The sequence below is a fragment of the Cladophialophora psammophila genome (assembly GCF_000585535.1).
Source record: "Cladophialophora psammophila CBS 110553 chromosome Unknown aczJe-supercont1.14, whole genome shotgun sequence".
Lineage (NCBI taxonomy): Eukaryota > Fungi > Ascomycota > Eurotiomycetes > Chaetothyriales > Herpotrichiellaceae > Cladophialophora > Cladophialophora psammophila.
Genome location: NW_006912935.1, coordinates 258,061 through 276,609, shown reverse-complemented (window position 1 = coordinate 276,609; position 18,549 = coordinate 258,061). Strand labels below are relative to the sequence as shown.

General features: G+C 52.1%; 5 protein-coding genes across 5 annotated transcripts; 4 read left to right on the top strand and 1 right to left on the bottom strand.

Moving 5' to 3' along the window:
- Positions 1 to 241: 241 nt before the first annotated feature.
- On the bottom strand, positions 242 to 3,702 carry A1O5_08652 (H+/K+-exchanging ATPase; the record flags this gene model as incomplete). The annotated part of the gene is made up of 2 exons (XM_007749233.1): positions 242 to 3,294; positions 3,351 to 3,702. 2 exons carry the CDS (start codon positions 3,700 to 3,702, stop codon positions 242 to 244), a joined length of 3,405 nt encoding a protein of 1,134 aa, XP_007747423.1.
- Positions 3,703 to 6,783: 3,081 nt separating this feature from the next.
- Positions 6,784 to 7,581, top strand: A1O5_08651 (uncharacterized protein; the record flags this gene model as incomplete). The annotated part of the gene is made up of 1 exon (XM_007749232.1): positions 6,784 to 7,581. One exon carries the CDS (start codon positions 6,784 to 6,786, stop codon positions 7,579 to 7,581), a length of 798 nt encoding a protein of 265 aa, XP_007747422.1.
- Positions 7,582 to 9,793: 2,212 nt separating this feature from the next.
- On the top strand, positions 9,794 to 10,696 carry A1O5_08650 (rho family, other; the record flags this gene model as incomplete). The annotated part of the gene is made up of 5 exons (XM_007749231.1): positions 9,794 to 9,861; positions 9,924 to 9,951; positions 10,085 to 10,282; positions 10,341 to 10,475; positions 10,544 to 10,696. 5 exons carry the CDS (start codon positions 9,794 to 9,796, stop codon positions 10,694 to 10,696), a joined length of 582 nt encoding a protein of 193 aa, XP_007747421.1.
- Positions 10,697 to 11,743: 1,047 nt separating this feature from the next.
- A1O5_08649 (uncharacterized protein) lies at positions 11,744 to 14,858 on the top strand (the record flags this gene model as incomplete). Its single annotated transcript, XM_007749230.1, has 2 exons — positions 11,744 to 12,036; positions 12,152 to 14,858. The coding sequence occupies 2 exons, from the start codon at positions 11,744 to 11,746 to the stop codon at positions 14,856 to 14,858; spliced, it is 3,000 nt and encodes a 999-aa protein (XP_007747420.1).
- Positions 14,859 to 15,721: 863 nt separating this feature from the next.
- Positions 15,722 to 18,202, top strand: A1O5_08648 (uncharacterized protein; the record flags this gene model as incomplete). The annotated part of the gene is made up of 6 exons (XM_007749229.1): positions 15,722 to 15,931; positions 16,015 to 16,578; positions 16,636 to 16,787; positions 16,842 to 17,012; positions 17,069 to 17,425; positions 17,485 to 18,202. The coding sequence occupies 6 exons, from the start codon at positions 15,722 to 15,724 to the stop codon at positions 18,200 to 18,202; spliced, it is 2,172 nt and encodes a 723-aa protein (XP_007747419.1).
- Between the last annotated feature and the right edge of the window lie 347 nt (positions 18,203 to 18,549).

Here is an 18,549-nt window from a genome sequence, read left to right as displayed (position 1 = left end):
CACGCACCTTCGTCACGGACTCCCAATCAATCAACTCGGGGATGCCTCCACATTTCATGTACATCGTTCCCCATTCTTAACGAGGAGACACTGGCCCAGACAACAGAGCGACGAGAAATGCGAAAGCAGGATGTTATTCACTGCGTTTTATAGCTTGTTCTAACTTGTTCTAACTTGTCTGCGGGGCTATCGTCACCCCAAAACCCCTACACGGTGATCGTGGGCCTCCAAGGGCCAATTCCTACCATGCTATTTTAGCTAGAATACCGCTCGGGTATTTTCTCACGACCATCTTCCTCAACTCGTCCAAGCTCAGAAGTCCAATGCCAAATGTCATGGGAATGAACCAGTGTTCGACAGGGACCTTCTCGCATCCAAGGTAGTCGATGCCAGGCACAAGAGTGAATATCAATGCGATGACGAGCGCAAAGAGAATGGCCGGGAACAGCAACAAATTCTGTGTCTTGTGGTTGAAAATGGGTGGATGCGAGAAGATGGAAAGATGGCGAGTTCGGAGAGCCATGACGTTGAACCACTGCATCACCACGAGCGTGACGAAGTAGATCGCGCTGGCCACAGTCAGGTGGTACGATACGTCGTCCTCGGTCTGTCCTGGTGGGATAGGAATATTGCCAAAGGAGAACCACAGCGTGCCGAACGAGAGGCCTTGGCGTTGCAGGTACCAAAAGCTCATTGCGAATGAGCAGGTCGTCTCCAGGATACCAACTAAGCCATATGCTTGGAGCAACAAACGCCAGTCGACGAGACGGTCTTTGTGGATGTCTCGTGGAGGGCGCAGCATGACATTGGCTTCAGGCTTTTCGTACGCTAGCATTGTAGCAGCGACACAGTCGGTAAAACAGCAGATGATGATCATGAGAAAGCTGGAGAGGACCTGGGGGAGACCAAAGATGACGCTCGTCATGACCGGCCAGAACTCGGAGAACGAACCAGCAGGCAGAAGGTATGCAATGGTCTTCTTCAAGTTGTCGAAAACAACGCGTCCATACAAGACTGCCTCAGGGATCGCAGAGAACGAACCCAAGAGTACCATGTCGGATGCTTCGATTGCGATATCAGAGCCAGAAGCCGGCGAGATGCCAATATCTGCTTGTTTGAGACTGGGTGCGTCGTTAACACCATCGCCGGTCATGGCCACGACAAAGGCTTGAGACTGGAACTCCCTGACGATGCGCAGCTTTTGATCCGGTGTGGTGCGTGAAAAGACAACCTCGCTATACTGAGTCGTGAGGGCGCTCCATTGGTGCGGTAGGAGTGTCATCAGGTCGGGACCCGTCAAAACAATAGCTTTGTTCTCCGAAGGGAGCCGATTTGACTTCTTCTGGCGTTTCTTCTCGACCACGTCTGAGGGAGGGAAACGAGGAAGGTTATCAACCGTGTGAATTTCGCTGTTGGCAACCGTGATAATACCACACGAACGGGCAATAGCTTGGGCGGTCAGCTTGAAGTCGCCAGTTACCATCATCGTGCGGATCCCTGCGCGACGAAGGGTCTGGATAACACTCGGCACCTCGTCTCTGGGAGGATCAACAATTCCAACCAGTGATATCAGAGTGAGTCCAGCTCCCGCGTGCCGTAGGGCTTCAGCCTCGAATGTATTGTCGTTGGGCGCCGATTGCACCATACTCGCAGGAAGAGGTTTGCGGGCCAGGAGAAGGACTCGTTTACCCTGGCTGGACCATGCATCCTTGATAGCTTCTACGGAAGAACGAACACCGTCGTCAAGAGTGTAGACCTCGCCATCTTCTCCGACGTATTTCGTGCATCTCGGAAGAAGAATATCTGGAGCACCTTTGATCATCAATAGCAGGTCGTTCTCACTGTTGAAAGAATTCGCCTCCAAGGCACTCATGGTCGCTGAAACCGCCGCTGCGTTCTCAGGAGAGACGACTCTCAACGCAAATTTGTTCTTGGAGTTGAATGCCAGGTCGAATCTCTTGCGCCACATGTTGCGAGACTGCGTGACAGGGCCTAAATTTTCCGAGAGTCGCAAGATAGCCTGGTCAGTTGCATCTGCGAGGATTTTTCTCTGGGCGAGGGGTAGATGAATCGTGGTCGGATCAAACTCTCCTGCATTGCATACCGCTGACAGCACACGTACTTGCTGTAGTGCCACTTTCTTCGACTTGCTATTGGTACCTTCCGTTGCCATTTCTCGAGATGCCTCTTCCGCGGTCATGGCACTGAAACCGATCAGGCAATCTGTTACCGCCATTTGGTTTTTCGTCAACGTTCCGGTTTTGTCGGACAGGAGAACGGAGACAGAGCCGAGAGTCTCGACAGTCTTCAACGACTTGCAGAGAATGTTATTCTTCTTCATGATATTGGCCGTGATAGTGAGCGATGCTGTGAGAGCAATCGGCAAGCCTTCGGGAACAAAAGCAATTGCCACACTGACGAGGTCAACAATGAGCGTGGGCACATTGATGTAGCTGTGGTGTGCTTGTCGGATATAACCTCCCCAAACTGCAACGACGATGATGTTCATGAAGACCATTAGACCGACAATGATGAAGACGAAGCGCAGAACCTCTTTCTGGAGATTGGTTCTGCCGATCGAGGGCTGGCTTGTTAATTTGGCAATATGGCCAAAGACGGTGTCATCGCCAGTAGACACCACAATGCCAACACCACTACCAGAGGTGCAGTGAGTACCTTGCATGCCGATACATCTTGTCTCAAGATAGTTGGGCTCATGGGACTCGGTGACAGCAGCCAAAGGAAGCGATTCTCCAGTCAAGATGCTCCTGTCAAACTTGGCGTCCGTCGAGACATCAATAAATCGGATATCGGCAGGCAGTTTGTCGCCCGCTTTGAAATGGAGGATGTCGCCAGGTACGACTTCGGGGGCTTGAATTGTTTGCTTGCTTCCATCGCGTAGAACACGGCAGGCTTCGGGCAACATGCCAGTGATACTGTTCATGACCCTGGAAGACGAGAAGTCTTGCCAGGCGTTGAACGCAGCCTGAATGAAAAAGACAGCGGCAAGAACAATGCCCAGAGCAAGATTGGCAACCGCTGGAGGTTGACCCAAGGGTTTCCAAGACACAAAGACGAGGATGCTGCCGCCCAGCAAAATGGAGCCAAAGCCTCCAAAGAAATAACCGAACAACTTCTGAGCCAGCCTGGACGGTGGCGGGGAGGGCACATTGCGGCCGAATTCTGCAATCTTCTCTTTCACGGCGGTGGCTGAAAGGCCGTATTCTGTTGAAGTACTTAATCGCATACAGATCTCTTTGGGGGTGAGAAGATGCCAATCAAAGCCTCCAACATCTGAGATCCAGTTGTTAGCATGTGTGATGTAGTGAAGGATACCAGGAGTAATTCACCGATCGCCGCCTTCTCGCGAGCGTTCTTTGCACTTTCAATGGCCTTGACGTTCGTGATATCATAGCTGAGAGTTCGGTATTGGACTGGCAGGATGACTGATGGGTCGACAAAGCGTTGTCCGCTCCGAACACTGGAAAGTGAATGCACAGAGTAGGTAGAGCCTCGCCTCTTCAACGGGTGGCCAATATCGACAGCGGCAGATGGGCCACCATTCTCCTCATCATCGTCGATGTATCGGATATGGCGTCTCGCTGCGAGAGTAGGGGTAAGCTCTCCGTCATTGCCAGCAGAGGAGGTAACAGCCACGGGGTTCTTTTCGGAACTACCGCCAATATTGTCTTGGGGGGCCATATTGACAAGATTCAGACACGGAGTTCTGTCGCAGGAGATGCGAACGTAAAGAGGGGGGAGAGGGGGGGGGGAAGAATACCAAAGGCAAGAGGGAGAGGGTAGAAAGCGACGTGGGTGGGAGGGAACACCTCCTCTGGCGTACCCTTGATATATGAGTTGGCATCGTTGCCGGCAGGATATGCATAGCTTCTACCCTCCTAAAAGACCCATGCAGATGGCATGGTGACTGCGCGACTTTGGCGAGGTCAACAAGGGATGTGGAATGGTCAACCTACCTACATAATACCCAGCTCGCCAGCTCGCCAGGAACGATAAAGCTAGCAAGCGGGCACGGACCACACATTCAAAGCTAAAGACCAGGGGGAAAATGGAGAAACCCCCAACGGGATCTGGGTTAATAACAAGTAGATGCATGAACCAGGACAAAATGCCTCAAAGTTAACGAGAAATGGTAAGTGGAAGGCAGGAATGATGTGGTGGGATGGTGGAGTGCAATAGAGGAAGTTGGAAGCAAGGGATCAGTTCCTGAGGGACATTGCCCTAAGCTGCCTAGATGCCACCGATGCCTCTGTTCCGTCTTGCCGACAGAGTACTGCACATGCTCGCATCTATCCAATCTGACAGTCAGAGCCACGGAAACTCGGCTTTGCGAAAGACCTATATTCGGCAATGAAAAAGCTCTCAGGACGGCCTAGCGTGTAGGCCGCGGCTATGCTCCGTGCGACGCGAGTCATTGGTTTCAGGCCTGTTCAACTCCCACGCTCATCTCCATACTCGGTACCTCGTACGCTGTAACAAATACACATCAATAGTGGTTTGTGGATGCGATTTTGGAAAGCACGGACCAGTTCCAGGATCAGGCCTTGGGAAGAATGGGAAAAACTGGGGATTTGGTGGCCAGGAGATGGTCGAGCTGCGAACGTTCATACGGCGCCTGTGCGAGGCAGGATTCTACAATACGAGTATGCCTTCCCTTCTACTCCTCCTTGTCCTCTCGCTCGGGCCACTGACCGCATGCAATATCCTGTTCCTACACTTTTACCCGTGGTTTCTCGGGAGATCCACAGGGTGATGACTTCTGTCTTTCGCGTTTGCCGAATGTGTCATGCCCACAAAATTGCTGATGTCAAAGAGCAATGTGGGAAGGAGAAAGAAGAGGTAGAGTGCAGTATGAGGCATTTTCTGGATTGGTACCACTGCCAACCTACACGTGGGTAAGGAGCCCTGAGCTGGCTACGGAGCAGACCTGACTCCAATCCCAGGTTGTCTTTGCCTACCTGTAACTGTAAAGGGAGGTGTGGGATGGCACCTATTAGCCAACTTCCACAGTCTTTTTCTGCTGTCATTGTTTTCCCAAAACTTCTCAGAATGATGTTGCGTGATATGGGGCTGGACGCAAGGAAGATCTCTCTAACAAGGCGCAGTGTGTTCCCAACCTTGGATTAGGGTATATCAACCAAGTTCTAAGCCCTTTTTTGACGCGAACGGCAACCCATTACTGCTGATCGAGCTCAGCGTGGAGAGCATGGTTGCAGAAACCGACCCGACACGACGAATCTGGTGCTCAAGCTCGTCAACTCATATCAGTGGCCAATGCCCGGGGAATATATCAGCCATTCGTGCACCTACTTGTATGCCTTTTTTCCGGGTCGACGCGCCCTTTTAGGACGAGACTCTCCAAAGGTTGATTGACATGCCATTCCCTTACGACGTGCCCAAGGACCGTTGACAGACCGAGTCGAGTTAGCTATCAATGCTTAGGTACCTTTATGGAATTGTTATTTCCTCCACGACAAACTAGTGAGCTCTTATATGTACAATTAAAATGGCCTCTGTCAGGGGTCTTTGGGGTGTTGAACTGTTGGACACCTCAAACGCAGTTGCCTGTGTCGTGGGAGAACTCAGGATCCATTTGTAAGAAGTCCAGACCCCATCATTGTCGACTTAGTTGGATGTCGGACTCTGTCTCGCTTCGTCCTGCATCACTAGGTCTTGACCTCTCCGCGGGAAATCCTTTCGTTGAATGCCTCAAACGATCACGCTGCCCGCAAAGCACAGTTGGCGCTTCCATTGCGCTGTCTAGAAACAGGCGGACTTGGCCCTGTCAAAGAGACGCCCGAGATACCATCCCACCTCGTGAATGTGCTCCTGGGGGGAAAAGACCTTTCAGCCAAAGGCGACATGGCGTTATGGAGCTGTCTGTCCTCATATCACAGATGCTCACCTCGGTTCTGGACCGTACACAGAAGCACCACAATATCTGACCAAGCTGGATTTGGCCTCATGAAGATATTACGGGCATCACGTGCTCTTGGCCGTCTGTACTCCGTAGACCGAATCGAGAAATAAGAGGCGCCGAACAATCTGCCAAGAGTGGCGCAGAAGTTGCAGTGTGGCTGAAAAGGCTTTACTGGCTCGCTGGGTAGTGCTCATTATGTCCCGCGGCGGACATTGGCCAGTCTGGCTTTGCACGGAGAACATAGGTTCAAATCAAAGGATCTGGGGGCCGTGAGCCTCTAACACCATCTGGTCAAACGTGTGGTGCTCTAATCGAAATACTAGAAAGCTGATCACGGCTGGCAATTGCCTGCCTAGGCAAGCCGTTCTTTCGAAGACGCAGAAAAGGATGTGCGTAAGCTGCAGCCCGCCGTGTATCTGCCGTCAGATGTTAACTTCAGAGCAATAGGCAGAAGAACAAGACTTGCCAAACTCCCTCTAGCCTCCGCTGGGTCCCTCGGTGCCGAGCTCGAAACGTTGGCCGCCGTATTACATCGTATGCCGAACAGTAATCTGTCATCTCTAGACACCGAGACAACGGATGGTCAACTGCCGCTACCTCGAAGCCTCTTGTCCCTCGATTGTGGATATGTCATCTGGGAGACCCGTGGGGCGTGAGAATAAGGTATGCGGGGACGGGGGATGAACAGCTATATGATGTCTGATCTCCCTCCTCGTCTACTTGTAAAAGGCACGTCCAGTTCTCCTTTTCTTGATCGGCGAGCGATAGGGGCGAAATTGCCACATATTGCTCCTGGAAGGCATCGAGTATTCCAATCTAGATCATTCTGTCAGCATGGTACGATGTCCTCCTCACCTACCTTGATCTTTTGCCATGGCGCTTGGCACACTCCTGAATATTGGGACACGGTCAAGAGCGAACTGCAAAACAAGGGATACAAATGCGTAGCTCCAATGATCATCTACAACGGCGAAGGAAAGCCCGTCCAATCAATGACAGTCGTTGTGGAGGCCTTGCAAGAGGTCATTGCCGACGAAACTGGTCTTGGCAACGATGTAGTCTTGGTCAATCACTCCATGGGCGGTATCGCTGGTTGCAGTGCTGTGAAAGGCTTCACGAGAAAAGACCCATCAAAACGCAAAACCGAGAAGTCAGGGCACGTTTCGGGCCTGGTTCAGCTCACCGCATGGACGCCACTCGAACATGAAACTTCTCTGGCCGACATTGGAGAGGACTTTGCGCGCAGAAACCCGGGGGTGACGATTCCTCGAATGAAAATGACGAACAATGATGAAGGCTGGACCGTGTTGCAAGGCAACCCTGCAGAGCATTTCTACAACGACATGCCTCCGGAAGATGCCAAAAAATGGGTTTCCAAGCTCATCAAGTTCTCTGCTGCAATGCGACCTGCCCGGGATTCAGTCTATGCCGGTTGGCGAGATGTGCCTGTGTGGTATCTAGTATGCACCATGGATATGGCAATCAGGAAAGAGCTGCAAGAGGATATGGTACAGAGGCTTCGAGAATTGGGTGCAAATATCACGACAAGGGAGTGCGAGGCCGGTCATTCGCCCATGCTGAGTAAGCCTGGGGAGACCGTCGCGTTCATCGAGGATGCCGTGAGAGCCTTTGGTGCGTGAGAGAGGTGTTGAATTGCGACTGCCCTGAGAGATCGAGTCCAAGCCCCGTGGCTACCCATGGCAAGGCGTGTCCGTGGATGGTGTAGACGTTCGATCCAGCGGAAAGACTATATACTCCATGTCAGAAGGGGGGTGCAGACTCCCAGGAGGATCGTGATCTTTGGGAGCAGACGTAGAGTCAGGAAGAGGAAAATTGTCTGATGGGCTTCCGGAATTAGTAGCCGAGATTGAGGGTTTTGCATGTGCAAGCTTCACAGAGGAGAATGAGGTTTTCAGCTCTGTGTATATTGAGTTCCTCGGTCGTAAAGAGGCGAAGCCCAAAGTTCTTCGTTCGCATAATGTAAGAGACAGCCTTGTGAACTCGGGTTCGGCGGGCCGTTCAGTTCAAGGCGGAATGTGAACGATGTTGTCAACAACCGAAACAATTTCGGGTCTTGGCTAGTATCACCGTTCCGACAGGTCAGCTGAACCCCTGCCCAGCTGAAAGCGCAGAGCCACTGCGATTTGAGTGCTGCGAATACGGATAGATTGAACAAAAGTTCAGTCCGCCTGGGCCCCATACGGGAAGCTTCTCATCGACATATTGGCCATGCAAGCATTGTAGGAATGTCTGACACGTGGCTGGCGTGTGGTTTCTCTCTCTTGGAACGTGCAAAACACGGTCGGCCAGAGTCACTATGCTTTGCCATGTGAACCGACCTGATGGAACAGTAGCCGGCAGCGTGCAAGGTCAGCAATCGTGCCTGGGATCTGCAGTAGGCTGATCCACAAGCTCATTGACGACAATCGTATTGGAAAACAAAAGAGATATGCACAAAGCGGCCACAACAAGGCGGCTGGGTTGCATTTTGGACTGACATGTCGGCAGCAGACCTGGTGATCCTCTCGACCGTCTTTTTGAAATCATACCAGCTGGGCCAGTCCCTGCATGGTGTGGGATGACCCAAGTACCACCCGCCATCAGCGCCCAGCACTTTCGGGGCGATCGAAACTTGGCGCAGGCAGCGGAGGCTATAAGGTTTCTTGCTCAGAGCAGGCTCACTACACGCTGGTGCTAGCAGCTTGACGGGCGGACCAAGGAAAGGGAGCAGGATTAGGGGGGAAGATGCAGCGACACGCAAGGTATTGTTATCGTCCCTTTGTCGCCTGACCGCCTGATTGTGCATGAAAGTCGGGATTTGAATACATGTCCGTGCGCTTATGAGCAGCGGTGGAATGGAAAATATATTTGTCGGAAGTGCGGTGTGGAGGGATCCTTGAGGGTGTCGCGGTTGACACAAAGAAGTAACAGAGAACGATGACTCTTACAATACATATGTAAGGAGTACGAGGTAGAGAGCTAGATGCTCGGATTTCTGGATGCGGATGAATGGCAGGCAGCAACAAGTGGTTGATTCTGGAGAGGCCACCAAAGGCACAGATAAGGGAAGCCCGCTGTACGAGCCCCCCTTCAATGGTCTAAGGGGCCAGTCTGGGGCGCATGGGCCGTTTCGCGGGCGCGCTTCAGGCAGGTGAGGCTGGTGAGGTTGCTAGGTTGCTGGTTGCTAGGTTGCTAGGGCTGCTAGGCTCCTAGGCCACTAGGCTGCTACGTAGGCTAGCTGGTTGCTGAGCGGTAGTTGCCAGGCGTGCTCTGCTGCACTTGTTTATGTTAGCCTGGGCCCCCCATTAACCCCCAAGCACCCACCAGGCGTGCGTAACTCTGTAACAACAAAGGTGTGCGTTCGTCCACCTTGCATCTCTCTTTAACGCGCAATGCTCCCCTGAGACAAAGCTCATTCCTCTCCCGCTCTCTTGATATCCTTCTTGTCCTACAATCTCCCATCTGAAAACCGGCATCGCCAATCATCTAACAGAGACTCTTTTGGCCAGGAGTTGACGGCCGAAGCCCACTCACACAACACCCCGTCCAATCCATCCGTGGCAGTACCGTGCGGTGCAGTGCGTGCAGTGCAGTGCAGTGCGTGGAGGCCCGCGCCAGTGTCTTAGCCACATCCACACTAAACTCACCCCGAAAAGGTACTTCCCTGACAATCATCTCTCAACCTCTTTAAACATCCGTCTCCGTCCTACACTTCCCTCTTTCCCCCATCCTTGCGCCAGCAACCTTATCCATCATCTCTGTAGACGACTGCTGAACCGCCAGCTTTTCCTTGACACCCTCATTTCGGCTGTCCTTTAGTCATCTTATCTGACTCCGTCCGCAGCAGCCGTCATGGCTGAAATCCGTCGCAAGCTCGTCATCGTTGGTGATGGTGCCTGCGGGAAAACCTGTTTGTTGATGTATGATAATCACCTCCGAATCCATTCATCTCAATTGGCTTACTGACAGTTTCATTTTGCAGCGTCTTTTCCAAGGGCACATTCCCTGAGGTGCGCAACCCAACGTGATCCAATCCGATTCTCCTCTGGTTCATCCATTCGATACCTACCAAGACCCCCCTATCGAGACAAGGATGAGAGGAGCTGGAGTTGTGCAGACACAACTAACATGTGAACACAACAGGTCTACGTTCCCACTGTCTTTGAAAACTATGTTGCCGATGTCGAGGTCGATGGAAAACACGTCGAATTAGCCCTGTGGGATACGGCTGGCCAAGAAGACTACGATCGTCTTCGACCTCTATCCTACCCGGATTCTCATGTTATCCTCATCTGCTTCGCCATCGATTCCCCTGACTCACTCGACAACGTTCAAGAAAAGGTATCATCTCATGCTCTGGAACATTCTGCTACATCAGAGCTGACGCAATGATCAATAGTGGATTTCCGAGGTACTTCACTTCTGCCAAGGCCTTCCTATCATCCTCGTTGGGTGCAAATGCGATCTGCGACATGACCCCAAGACCATTGAAGAGTTGGCAAAGACATCCCAGAAGCCCGTCACTCCAGAACAGGTGCGTCCCTCGCCATCCGAGCTCTATCAACACCCGATTGCCGTGAGGACTAACTTGGGTTGATTTAGGGTGAAGAGGTACGCAAGAAGATCGGTGCCTACAAGTACCTTGAATGCTCGGCCAAGACCAACCAGGGTGTCCGTGAAGTCTTCGAGTCTGCCACCCGTGCCGCCCTGTTGACACGCAAGAGTGGAAAGAGCAAGAAATGCTTGATCTTGTAGATCAAGCACGCCCTTTTTCTCGATGCAATGATACGGCCCGCGTAAATCCCCGACCATTATACCAGGATATCGCCAGAGGGATCCTCAGATATCAAATCAAGAACTGCAATTTTCTTGCTCCGGCTTCACCAAGGATCTGGGTTGGCGGCTTGAGTGTGCTGCTCTTCGGGCACTGATACATTAGTTTTGTTTCCTTACCGAGCGAAGGATGGATGGGTTGATGATTGAGGCAATACAAAGAATTGCACAGAGGCCAGAGATGGATCAAGTTCGGATGGTACTGGCAGCATGACGGCGTTCCTACAGTCGAGACATGTCGAGTCATCATCGAAATAGGCAATCCATTCACGGCGTTTCGTCCTCAGGCTTCGGGCTTTTTCACAGTCTAATCTAGCACTTCAATTGCCCCATTCAGGTTGTACTAGAAATTTCTCGAGCAAAGCAATCAAATAATGTCCAGCCACGTCTTTTCCAACTCAACTTTCCACCAGTATTGGTGGCGGAGAGGTTGGAAGGCCGTCTTCGTAATTCCAACTGGCTCCACACGTTATCTATGAATTTTCGAGCCGTCTGAACTGCCTGAGCCGGCAAGTATGGTCTTTCGAACTGACGATGGCAGATCAGGCAGCCCTAGCAACCAGACCTAGCGGTCATTTGTCGAATTACGCGTGAGGGACGTTTATTGCTGGATCTCCATCCTCAGTTTAATGTAAATCATCGGAATACATGTGAATATCCAGCAACAAACGACTCACTGTTGCAGCACGTGCCTCTTCAACTTGCAAAACAAGGTTAACAAGGCTTGCAAGGCCAACATCACGTGCAAGCTTCAGCCTCGCCATGCCATGACGTAGGAGTCGCCGCTGATAGGCTTAAGTCTTGGTCCTCGCGATACTGCGAGGACTCGCCCATGTTCGGGTGTGTTGTGGAAAGGGTTCAGAATATCTCTTGATATTCACCATGGCCAGCTAATATACATTTTTCTCTTTGACAATTGGAAATGGTGCTCCTTGTAGCACATCATAGCAGACGCTGCTCCTGCTCGTAATGTCCGCTCGTGCCGTCGTCCCTGCTCACTTATCCTACCTCGCAATATACAATCCATCTCTCGGTCCTACCGATGAGACCTTACGCGACCAGATCGTGTTTTACTACTCCCACAAGTTTGAAGTGGACCAAGAGGAGCAGGCAAAAGGAAAATATGCTGCCAATGGAAAACGCCATGCTGCATCTGAACCGGACAGACAGCCAAAAGGAAAACAGAAAGAGGAAGAGGAGGCAGAAGAGAATGAGAGATTACGGCAGGTCGGGCTGGCACAAGGTATGGTGAGCTTTGTAAAGTAGGTGGGCAGCGGAGACTGCATCACGGCCTCCATCCTCCTTTCCGTTCTTGGGCTCTCAGAGTCCATGCCTGCCCGATAGCCATGATGATCTGACATCTGATCGACATCTTAGGAATTTCTCGAATGGCGTTCCTCTCGAGTCCATCGAAACGGGAAAATCTCGAATTGTCCTCAAAGAGATCGAGCCTCAGTGGTGGATTCTCGCTGCCATCGACCTGACACAATTGCCTTCTGTCACAAGAATCCCCTCCGGACAAAAGCATTTTGCAAAATCAGCAACAAATACCGGCCTAGGTGATACTGCGTTTAAGGGGGATATGGAATACTCGTCGCGAGAGGTTGCACCAGCACCTTTATTGCTCGCACAACTTATGCATGGATATCGTGGATTCTTGCTTCACCATGCGACGTCCTTGTCTGAGCTGTGGAAAAAGCATGATAACGATCGAGATCTGTTTTGCAGCCTTTTGCACAGGTACTGGACACGATTCATCTTAAATTGGGATGTCCTTTTGCACGGCCATCCTGTGACAGACATTTACGACGCTGTCAAACTCGCTGGTGGCGGAGAGCTCGGTGTTGGCGTTGGCGAAGAAGAATGGGGAAGTGGCGAGAGGGAAGTGCTAGAAGGATTTGCGAGCCGCACCGAGGGGCTCATCGATCTCATTGTTGGGAGATACGGGGATGCTCCTCCGGAGCGCATTGGCGAAGAGAAAACAAGAGAGATAAATGCAGCGCATCCTCCTCGAGAATCGCAGCCTTGGTTGGGTAATGGCGAAGATTCGAGGGCTGAGGATGGAGTCATATTTTCTGGTGTTGGTGGCATCTCAAGGCCTTCCCTTATTACAATGTCCCAGTGGATGGAATCTATTTACATGCACGGTGATGCAGCTTATGGAGTGGCTGAAAATCCTGCATCTCGCCCAAAGCATCGCAGAAAAAGACGCAAGGTGGATAAAGGCAGACCGCAAGAAGCAACCTCTGACCAAACGAAACAGCAAGCACAAGCGGTACATCCCAGAGTCAAGCCATCTCTAGGCAAGCCGCAGGGTTTACGCCGCAAGGCGATCGAGAACAATGCAACACCGCCAGGCATTCCGGCACCTCTTGTTACCGCCGTAGAGCGATCTTTGGACAACGCAATCGCCAAAGTAGATTCAAAGTCACCCAGCGCAACCGACGACTGCCGGAGTGAAACAGACATCGAGTCGGGCCCCGAAGCCTCGGAACAGCCCCCCATGTTCAACACGGAGAAGATGATGAAGTATCTCAGCCTTGGATATGGCACCAGCTGGACACTTAATCCCAAAGGCTTCGGCGGTGACAAAACGTCTAAAGTCCCAGACGAAAAAGATCTGAATTCGAGTACGCACACAAGTCAAGCCACAGAATCTGCGGACGAACAGTTGCAGGAACTTGATCCGACTCCAGATGTCAGTGACGAAGAAGAAACACCATTCGTTCAGCGGCTGGAGGAGTCCATTGGCAAGTTCTTGATTGGCCTCTCTGGTGATCTCGAAAATACAGAATTTGAGGACGAATCCAATGACGAGAGAGCCAGTATTGGTCCAACAGAGTCAAGATTACCATCACAGCGGCCGTCAAGCCGTATTTTCCTCCGCACCCTAGTTGTTGAGATGTCCACGTCCAGATTTTCGCATCTAGACGCTGAAGAACATCCGCAGTCGAGCGGGAAGGATGTCGATATCGTGTCAGGACAGGGTAAAACAAGTACGTCGGCATCCGCGGACGGCGCCCACCCAATTGTCACCCACGAAAAGATTCAAGTTGCGGTCTACGTTCACCAGCCATTCATTTTCGTGTTCTTGTTCCGGTTGCACACACCACACCTTGCGATGCCTGGCTTTTACCGAGCCATACATCATATCCTAGGCCCACTGCAAAAGAGCCTCTTGAAAAGCACGGATCCGGAACGCTGGAGAGAGCGAATGAGAGCGTCATTGGGCATGGATTCAGGTTCAGGACTCGAAGATGGGGACAATCCACAATCCCTGCCCGACAAAAAGGATGTCACTGAGATATATGATCTTCTTTATGATCCCCAGAAATCTACGCTTCAAACCTCAATCCCAAACATACCGCTTCCGGGGAGTCTCGCTGCTGAAGGGCTGCATCGGACCCAACAGAGTCTGCGCCCGATCACAGTTTCGGGCTCGTGGTACACCCTTGGGATACCTATAGGATCATCATCAACAGAGGGCGGCAAAAACTCTTCAGGTCTGCCGAGAATAATCAAGAGTGACTGGACCCGCATTGAGGCTCTGAATGTCTACACTCACATTCTCAATACATGGGCTTCAACTCGTGACAGGAATGCTGGCATCACCAATGCTCGACCAAATGGTGAGGAATTAGAAAGAACAATCAAAACGGCAAGAGGCTGGTGGATTGTGTGGATGAAAGTCTTGCCTTCGAAGCAACACGCCGACGGGAGCGGTGATGTTCCAAGGCTGTCGACGAATCAAGCCACAGGTGGTGACCTTTTCGAATTCTGCGAGAGTGGATTGCAACGAACCAAGGATCTTGCCAAAGAAGCAATTCTCGTCAGAAGATCTCCCCATGAACGCACATCGACAAGCAGAGACACGTCCCGGTCCAGGTCAGAGGCCGGAAGTTCTACCTCAGCTGGGAAATGGCTCCTTCGTGACCAACCCCGGACTCGAGAAGTCAGCGGCGGCGGGCGCGGCATGTCTGGAGCTGTTGGGATGGCAGGAGCCACCAATGCAAAGGGGGTCACCGAAGGCGTGGGAGTTGACGCTAGAAAGTGGGTTGAGGCGTTGATTCGATTGAGTTTTTGAGGCGTTATCGATAGTGCAGGGATCTATACATGGACTCAGCATGCACGAGGCTTGACTTGGTCGAGGTGAGAATACTGGGTAGTGTCTTGCTTTCTCTGTCCAAGCGAGGTGATTGCGCATAAAGTCGGCAAAGATGAATAGCATAATGTCTAACCGACGGTGCTCAAGTGGGTACCCATTGAGGAGGCGGGGAAGTGTTCAACAACGACAAAGCTGTGGCCGGTCTTTCACTATCCAAGCTATCTTTCGGAGCCCGAAGACTCTTCCCAGGAGAGAAAACGAAAAGAAAGAAGGAAGGTGTCCAACTCAGCCGCATTGAAGATCATACCCATTCGAAGGTGCTAAATCCACCCAGACTCGTCAGACATTGCAATGTCTCTTCCAAACTGCAGACACCCAGGGATAGCAGTCGGCTAGTTCGGTGAAGGTTTGGACAGTGGCATGCAGGGAGTTCGTCCCACGATACCAGGAACAGCTTAGACGCCATGAGGAACCCGGGTTGGACAAATACCCAGTAGAGGCCAACAGAGGCGACCCTTGTGGCTGGAGGCTCCTGATGCGAGACACTTTGGGCGGGCCAAACAGTTCATCCAGTGCGTTTCCCCGGTGGAGTTGTTTTTCCACCATGCCAATTCAAACCCTCCACAATTGCAAGCGGCATCTCCTACCTGGACTGTTACAAAACTTGGCTATGCTGACGATAAGTCCCGAACTGCAGTCTGTGAATGGTGGATTGACTGTTTTCCATTCCTCATCACGATCCGCCGTCTGGCCAGACAGGACCTCCCTTTGATGATAACCCTCTAGGTTCGACCGACTTTTTTTTTTCTCTCTTCGATCACTATGACCTTGCTTTACTTCCCATGCCTCAGCACCGAACTCAGCCTCAGGCTCGGCCGCTCCGACCCGCTTTAGGGGGAGCAGCCGCGCTGCCAGGGTCTGTTCCACTAGATCCCTCAATTGCCATAGACGAGAACACAGGCATTCGCGACGCCTCTGCTCCAAACCCCCAGCGCTCAGCCAAGAAAAATGCAACTATTGCTTGCCAGGCCTGCAAAATCTCGAAACGAAAGGTAAGCCGTACGATGTCTGCCAGCTATCCGCGGGATTCGAGGTTCCTCAGCTCCCAATCGACCAGACCTGATCTTGTCATTAGTGTGATCAGCACCAGCCCTGCTCCAATTGTCAAGCGAGTAACAAGACATGCATCTACGACCCATCACAGGATGGACGAAGGAAGGAGAGCCGCAAGAGGAGGCTCAACGAACTCGAACTCCGAAGTCATGCTCTCGACAGGATCCTGATCAGTCTAAAACACTCCTCGAGCCCAGAGGCCCGGCAGTTGCTCGAACTTATCAAGCAGGATGCCCCTCTCGAAGAGATCATTCTCTTTCTTGACACCCATCCTGGTCCAGCGGCAAATGAGACTCGCGCGGCTCTATCCGCCAGTCCTCCTCCAGAGGGTGACGGGATACGTCGCATGCTTGCAATAAGTGAGCTGACCGACAATCCGACTTTCAGGGTCCCTGCCGCTCCGTGGACCACAGTTACGAAAGATGACCTCCTCGTCTCTCACCTAGTCTCCGCGTACATCAATTGGTATCATTTCTACTACCACAACTTCGACGAGAAGTTGTTTCTTGCCGCCATGGCTAAGGGGAATCTGGACTCTTCCTATTGTTCACCTTTCTTGGTCAATGCAGTTCTTGGGATGGGATGCGTGAGTATTTTGTCAACCCGACGCGTGCGGGGCCACATGTGTTGATTGCGATGCCAGTTTTTTTCAGATCATCCTTTAGCCTTTGCGACGCCAGGGGAAGTGGGCTCACGAGGCCTCCATTTCTACAATGAGGCTCACCGGCTTTGGACACTCGAAGCCGCTAAGCCGACCCTAACCAATATTCAGGGCTTCACTATTATGATAATGACGTGAGTCGGGAACATAGCAGTTTGGGCGAGACGTGTGCTGATACCCAGGATTAGGGCGGCTTTCACTGGCAAAGACAGGGTGAGCTTCTCGTCCCTGAAACAGCTCGAGGTGATGATGCCTCAGCTTCTTCGTCGGCATCCGAAATCAGGGAAGAGTCAACCGATCTCTGAGGATTTTGAACGATCCCTGAAGATTGTGGAGTGGGCGGCGCACATATATTCAACGTGAGCATCAACCACGGTTGGTCGAGTCTAGGCGTTCTGGTTGACTTGACCACCAGTGGCTTTGGCACAGGGTTCCTGATCGCACCGACGAGTCCCAAGCCATCTCTTGAAGCGCCATATGCTTCCAAGGTATGGCTCAACCATCTCACACCGTGGTCACCTTATCCTATGGCGGGGGATCCCGTTCAGCTGCCACTTCAGGCTCTTTACCACTACATGTGCGAGCTGTATGTATTCGCTGGCGATATCCAGTCTCTGGTATTTGCCGACTTTTCCACCATGAGCACCATGGAAAAGCTCAACGCGGCTCGGGAGATGGACAGGAAAATGTTGGAATGGTACAGTTCTATACCTCAGCAGTTCCAGGTTGATGACCCCAATTTTGTTTTGGTCCCGACCACGGTTGATCTGGCGTAATACACCTTGTCCCTATGATGTTCGATTAAGGTCGGCTGACTGACATCTGCATTAGATTGAGCTTGCATCATTTCCGCCTGTTAATGTGGAATTGGACGATTCCGCCGCCTCCGAGTGCCTCAAAGCCGAACGCAGAACCCGAACAAAGATCGGCAACAGGCACGAGCCCGGATGCACCAATCCCAGGTCAGGACGAGCTCGACCAGATCGCCCGCGAGGCGAAGGAGATGTGTATGGAGATCGCCTCAGTCACAGTACGGATCATTCGAGCCTTCAATGCTAGCTTTGGCCATCGCTTCTTCACCGTCCTGACGCCGCAATCCGGCATCCTCGCTGCTAGTTTCCTGCTGTCTGGCAATCTCCATTCCGCGGACGAGGAGGAACTGCTGCTGGACATCATGCGGGTCCTGGTGAGATGTTCGCGGCAGCGGCAACTGGTTAAAGGCATCACCCACATGTTACTGAAGACGGCAGAAGACAAGGTCGTCGCTGCCGGGAATGGAGATACGCCTCCTCCTGGCGGCGTCAGCAAGTCTCTGCTGGAGCAGTTGACGGTCATCGTGAAGGACATCGCCTGGGAAGGCCAGGAGCATCTCACCTTCAGCTCCAAATACCCCAATCACATATTGGTAAAGGAGGATCCGGACACCGAGCTGAGCCTGTTGCTCGAAAAGTGGGCGCACATGGGTTTGGACGACGAGGAACACGATGGCGGCGAAGGTTCTGACGACCACAATCAATCGACGGACAGGGGAAGAGAGGAGGCTGCATGAGTAACCACAATCGTCAAGTGGCGATGTGCTGACTTTGACCATTCAAGTCCTTATCACACAGTCTCTCTCTTCCCTAGGGCGCAGCACTCGTCTCCTTGGTCTCATTCAGCACACTTTCAGGATCTGCGATCTCCTGTGCTTTCATCGGCATACCATTTCCCATTGTAATCGTGCTGACGTCGTGCGACCTTATCGGATATCTGTCAATTTGGCGACCTTGCATGATCGTGGAACGTCTTACCACTTGTTGTGGACTTTGCTCGGTTGGATGACCATGATTCGGCAGAGATCCCGATCCTCGTCTGTTTTCGCAGCGTGCGACAGATCGGTCAGACTCTGAATCTGTT